This window comes from Globicephala melas, chromosome 14 (genome assembly GCF_963455315.2).
Source record: "Globicephala melas chromosome 14, mGloMel1.2, whole genome shotgun sequence".
Taxonomy (NCBI): Eukaryota; Metazoa; Chordata; class Mammalia; order Artiodactyla; family Delphinidae; genus Globicephala; species Globicephala melas.
Window position 1 is genome coordinate 62782180 of NC_083327.1, and position 5774 is coordinate 62787953.

Here is a 5774-nt window from a genome sequence, read left to right on the forward strand (position 1 = left end):
TTTATCTGCCTAAAACCAGAGGAAACAAGCACCCTCCACTGTAGACCCTCACTTAGCTCTATCTCCCTGGCAGTGCGGGAGCTGGGGGCAAAAAGAGATGGAGGAGAATGAGTTAAACAGACCCAGAACCCACAGAGGTGCCCTCCCAGAGAGGTGCAGTGGGGGACCTAGGAAGCAGTAGATGCTTCCTAGATGCGCTGTCTACCCTGGATCCTAGAGAGAGACAGATCTACTGCCTGGCCTCCCCCTCTTGAAGAGGAGCTCAGGCCTCAGCCAACAGGGAGGTGATGTTACATCTAAGCTAGAGGCAGATTCTGGGGCGGTACATTTCAATCAGGTTTCCATTATCCTTAATGGGAAATAGAGGCATGTGTTGGTCGAGTTATCATCATCAGAGCTTGATTTCTTGTCCTCTATAAACAAGTAAACAAAACCTTCTTGTTGGATTACTTTTGCTTATACAAACTATATGTTATACGGTGGGAAGAGAGAAAAGTAATCGTTTGAAATAACCCCCGTTTTAGCCATTATTTATGTAGAAGACTTTTCTCTCTTTATCCCTCCCCTCAATAACACTTCCAGATAGCTTGCATTCAACTAATGGGATCTTCTAAGGGAGGAAAGAGAGAATTCCCACTATAAATCTGGAGATGCTGAGACCTGGGCGGTCGTTGGCATCACTCCGAGCTCACCTTACAAAGCAGAGAGGCCTTCCCTATCTCTGAGGAGCCTGCTGCCAAGGGGCTGGTGGGGGGCTGGGCATTTGATTCTTTTTAGGATCACTTTTCCTTGATTTTTAAAACATATACTGGATTTTCACTTGCTTGATTTTTTTTAAAAGCCAGACGGTCAATCTAAAGTGAAAAGAAGTTAACTTACTGTTTTGTTCTCGTCTGTTGCCAACACAGCCAGCGCAGTCACCACTCTCCTCTCATTTCCTGTCACTTTGGGTTTCTAGATCACTTTTTTAAAAAATCTCAACTGTTGAGCTTACGAGGTTCTGATTACTGCAGAGAAACAGGAGCTCAAATATCACAAGACTAGTGACATGGACAAGCCCCCATTTGAAGGATATTTCGTTGTAATAATTAACACCAACGTGTCTGACCTCATTACCTGCAAATGATCAGAGAAAACTCTTCGAATCTGCCCACCCACCCAAATCTCCCCCCCACTCCCAGATATACCTTACTGGGTCCACATGTTCCTTACCCACTACCCCCATCTTCAAAAATTTTAGGCAAAAGCAAAGCCAGGATTTAAAGGTTCTTTTTTATTTGAAATTTTCATCCAGAAACACTGGTTATTAATAAATATATCATAGTTATCAAGAATATATAAAAAATAAAGACAGGTCTTGTCTTCGAAGCCCTAACAAAATAGTTCAAGCAAATGTTCAGGAAAATAAAAACGGCACCCCTCCCCAAACCACAGTAACTTTTCAAAGCTGATGATGGAGAGAGCCGACCCCGCATGCAGAATAACTGAGCAAGGGGGGCTGGGGCAAGGTCGCAGGGGGAGCCCGAGCTCTTGCAGTCGCCAGCCCCTAAAACAGCCCAGGAAGGTTGGGAATGGAGTTTGAAGGGGGTGGGGTGGGGGAGAAGCGCCTGTGCGTGAGTTTGGGTCTTTGCACTCTGCCCCCTTTTTCACTTCTTACAACCACAGACAGATATACGGAGTACTTCGGAGAATTCCCTCATAAATCCTTGTTACAAGGAAAATGGCATCATGGCCTGCACAATATGTTTAGACGAGATTCATTTAGAAGCGTGCATGCATTCTTTCGACCTACACTGCGTCTTAAAGAAAACCCACAGAAGAGCTGCCATGCCCTGGACCGGAGTTGAAATTCAAAAGGGATGGTTGCCTTTTCCAAGGTGAGAACACAGAGCCAGAGACAAGGACAGCGACTCTAAAGGCCCTTCGCGGCGTTCAGCTACACCGATCCCGTCTTTATACAACAAATGCCGTTTTGACAAGAGCGTATGGCAGTGAGAAATACCGGCGCGGCATGGAGAAAAGAAGCATGCATGCAAGACACACGACGTCTGGTTCGAGCCCCCCTTCGCTACCACCTAGAAATTGCAGTTTGGTTTTAGTCCTTTCCCTCCGGCGGTCAAGTAGGGTCTGAGATCTCTCAGACGGTGTGGGAGGCCTCGGGAGCCCCCCGCCCTCCCTCCCGCCCTCCGGCCGAGCGCCCAGCCTCCCTTTGCCCTCCCGGCCCGGCACCTCGAGCCCTCCCGCCGCTCTCCGCTCATCCTCCGCAGCCGGGCCGGCCCGCTGCTCACTTGAGCAAGTCCTTGGACTCGGCCGACAGCCGGGCCATGTTGGCGGTGGAGAGAGCGGACAGGTGCGGCGGCGGCATCTGGCAGATGGCGCAGGGGCAGGGCAGCCCGGCCCAGTGCTGGAAGCCGCTGCCCAGCTGCAGCGCGGGCGGGGTGGAGGGCGCCTTGAGCAGCGAGTGGGGAGGCCGGATGGTGCCGATGGCGGGCAGCGAGGCGGCGGACAGCGGGGACGAGGCGGTGCCGGACGAGAGCGCGCCTCCCAAGATGGGGTGCACCGGGTGCACGGCGTTGGCGGCGTGCGCTGGGTGGCCGGCCGAGTGGCCCACAGTCCCGCAGTGGAAGGCCGAGTGGTGGCCCCCGTAGATCTCACCAACCAACCTCTTCATCTCCTCCAGGGAGCTGGTGAGCATGAGGATGTAGTTTCTGGCCAGCAGGAGAGTGGCGATCTTGGAGAGCTTGCGCACCGAGGGCCCGTGAGCGTAGGGCATGACTTCGCGTAGCCCGTCCATGGCGAGGTTCAGGTCGTGCATCCGCTTGCGCTCGCGTCCGTTGATCTTCAGCCGCAACTGCTGTAGGTCCTGCTCCGACAACTGCTTCTTGATTTTGTACTTGCTGCTCTCGCCCGCGGCTTTGGCGCCGGCCCGCGAAAGGCTTTCCCCGGGCATCTTCTGCACCATGTCGCCCTGCGTGGACGAGACCGAGTTGAGACGGCTCTCCTGGTGGTGGTGATGGCGGTGGTGGTGGTCCCTCAGATACATCTCATCCATGTCCGGAGATGAAGCTCTGCTGGAGACAGAGCTCGAATCAGAATTCATTTTATTACAGGGGATGCGGCCCTACTGTGGTGAGACTTTAGGAAGGAAATGAAAGAAAACCTTGAATGAAAAAAAAAAAAAAGCTGCAGCCCAGTAACCCACGTCTCAGCAGCAAGAAATAAGAAGAAAAGCTGAGGCACTGCCTTTCCCCGCCTTTCTCCCTCCCCACTCCCCTCTCTCTGGTTTGGCTGTTTCCTGGACAGTAGTTGGTGTGTGCTTGAACTCAACTCACGCTGAAAAAGAGGGGCTTTTATAGAGCTGCGGCGGAGAAAAGAGACAAAAGGAGCCCTCCTATCTATCCTGGGCTGGTTAGGATGACGTGGAGTCATTCAGGGCGGTGCGCTTTGCTGTCCCATTTAGCAAGGATTCCTATTCATATTCATTGTGGGGCCGCCCAGGGACACCTCTGCTCAGAAGCGCTAGGAGCCCCCAGGCACAAAACCCTCTGATTGACACACTCACTGCTCCAGCTCGCGCCTTCTGGATTTTTTTAAAAAAACTTTCCTTCCCTCCACTCCCCTTCCTGATTTCCCTAACCAAGTCACACCTAAAGGAACCGAAGGAAGGGAAGGAAAGGGGGCCAGGAGGAGATTCTCTGGGGATGGAAAGAGGAATTGAAACATTCTCTCCTCCCTTTCACAGCTACTCCCAAGTTTTTGGAAAATGTAGGCAAAAGAAGTCTCAGTGGAATGGTTTCAAGGACAGAGATGCAGATGAAGGGCAGGTTCAATGTGCTGGAGGTCGGGGCGGGAGGGGCAAGAGAATGCCTGTCGATGTGCACGCACTGCCTGAAGTTTATTTCATTAGGCTTCTCTCCCTAAACATTGACATTGTGTTCATTTTGTTTATTGGGCCCTCCGGTGTGGTTTGAATGGGATGTCCATATCTGGTGACGGGTATGCCCCCTGACACTGTTGTGGAGATGGGTTTCTTGCTTTTTATATCTTCTCTTTCGTTTTGAAAAATAGATTACTGAAAGAATTTCAATTTTGTCAGATTCTGTAACTTCTTAGACCTGGAACTGAGGAGACAAACCAACCGTGGCGTTTACAATAAGAGCCACTTGAGAAATGGAGGAGAGGAAAAGCAGCCGAGGAGGCGGGAGGGAGTTAAGGATTGGAAAGGTTCCCAAGAACTCCAGGGGAGATTGCTCCTGCCCTGCCTACCCCGCAGCCCCTGGACCCCGGCGCTAGCTGAAGATGGAGGGGCGGCCCCTGCCTGCGGCTCGGCTGGAGGGCCTCTGACTGCTGTGCGTGCGCGCGGAGAGAGCATCTGCAGCTCAGCGCCACGCGGCCGGGGCGGGTGGCTTCATCCGGCTGGGGCCGCCCCACATCAGCGGTCCAGGGAGAGCGGGAGCTCAGCGTCAAAAAATACACCACGTGTGTGTGTGTGTGTGTGTGTGTGTGTGTGTGTGTGTGTGTGTGATTCGGCACCATAAGGATCTGAAGAGCCCCTTATGCGTGCGCGCGTGGGCCCTGCGCTCCCACGCACAGTCCATTCTGGGGATAAAGAGGAGGCCTGGAGTTTGTAGCCTTCGGTTCGCGTGCGGAGCTCGGTGCCGATCTTTCTTCCGTCTTGCTGTGCTTTTGTCAGTCGGAACTAGCTAAGCAGCGTGAGGGGCGACAAGGCAGAAATTCCCGGAAGGGAAACTGCCCCGGCGGCGGCCTCTAGAAAAACGTGGGCACCGCCAAGCTCCGGGCTCAGAGGAACCAGAGACAAGTGCTAGGTTATGGCTGAGTGTCTGGGTGGAAAGTGCGAACCCGAAACAATCCCGGAACCTCGAGCAGTTGGGGCCTCACACAGAGCGGCAGAGTCACTGCAAGCCTCCAGGACTTGTTAGGTAAAAGAGGCCTCACTTTCCATTGACACAAATCGAGCGGTCAACAGAAGAGGGACGCACGCCCAGGGCCGGAGTTTGCGCGCTCCGCGAGACTGTGTCTCGTAGACGGTCACGCCGCGAAAGCAGCACTGGCAGTACAAGTCGGGTGGGGAGACGCAGTGTTGGAACGGATGCTTTTTCTACACCGACTTTTGCTTCTCTGTAAAGAAAAAAATAAAGGAAATGGCCAACACCGCTTGTCAAGGCCAGGACCTTAGTGCCCCTGAAGATTGGACACAAGCCTTTTATCCTCCTGTCGCCTACACCTCCATAGAAGGAAAGTTTCTTAAAACGGAGAATCCAAGAGATTCGATTGGATGTGAAAAGACTGATGTCCAAACGCACTCCTAATATCCAAGCAAAAGGAATTGTTCGTAATTCACTGGACTCGCCCATTTGAACTCAGATAATGACATCCCCCGAGCTGCTTTTGAGCAAAAGGCTTCCAGAACATCTGCATACATTCGGACACCGCCCCAGGCGATGGAAGGAAGCTGGGGAAGAGGCGTGGTCCGGACCACAGGCTTCAGCGGCTTTCCTGCTGATCAAGGTGTGGGGCAGAGAGTGCTCGACAGGAGCCAAAGCGACTTCCCTGCCTTTGGGCCAATGCACAGGCCTGGCTCCCGTCGTCCTCCAGATCCACCTTCCTGACCCTTGGGCATCGACGTCTGTCCTTCCCATGCCCCAAATGAGAATGCTGCTGCTCAGTTTTGATTTCGGGAAGTAGCAAAGTCTAGTTTGAGCAGAAGGGTTGCAAATGAAGGAGTAGAAAAAATCTTGCCGCTGAAAAGTATT

General features: G+C 52.9%; 1 protein-coding gene across 1 annotated transcript; it reads right to left on the minus strand.

Annotated features, from left to right (window-relative positions):
- Nucleotides 1–2284: 2284 nt before the first annotated feature.
- On the minus strand, nt 2285–3100 carry OLIG3 (oligodendrocyte transcription factor 3). The gene has a single exon (XM_030852857.2). It carries the CDS (start codon nt 3098–3100, stop codon nt 2285–2287), a length of 816 nt encoding a protein of 271 aa, XP_030708717.1.
- Between the last annotated feature and the right edge of the window lie 2674 nt (nt 3101–5774).

Coding starts and splice junctions, on each gene's coding strand:
- OLIG3 (XM_030852857.2), bottom strand. CDS start 3,100: ATGAATTCTGATTCGAGCTCTGTCTCCAGCAGAGCTTCATCTCCGGAC.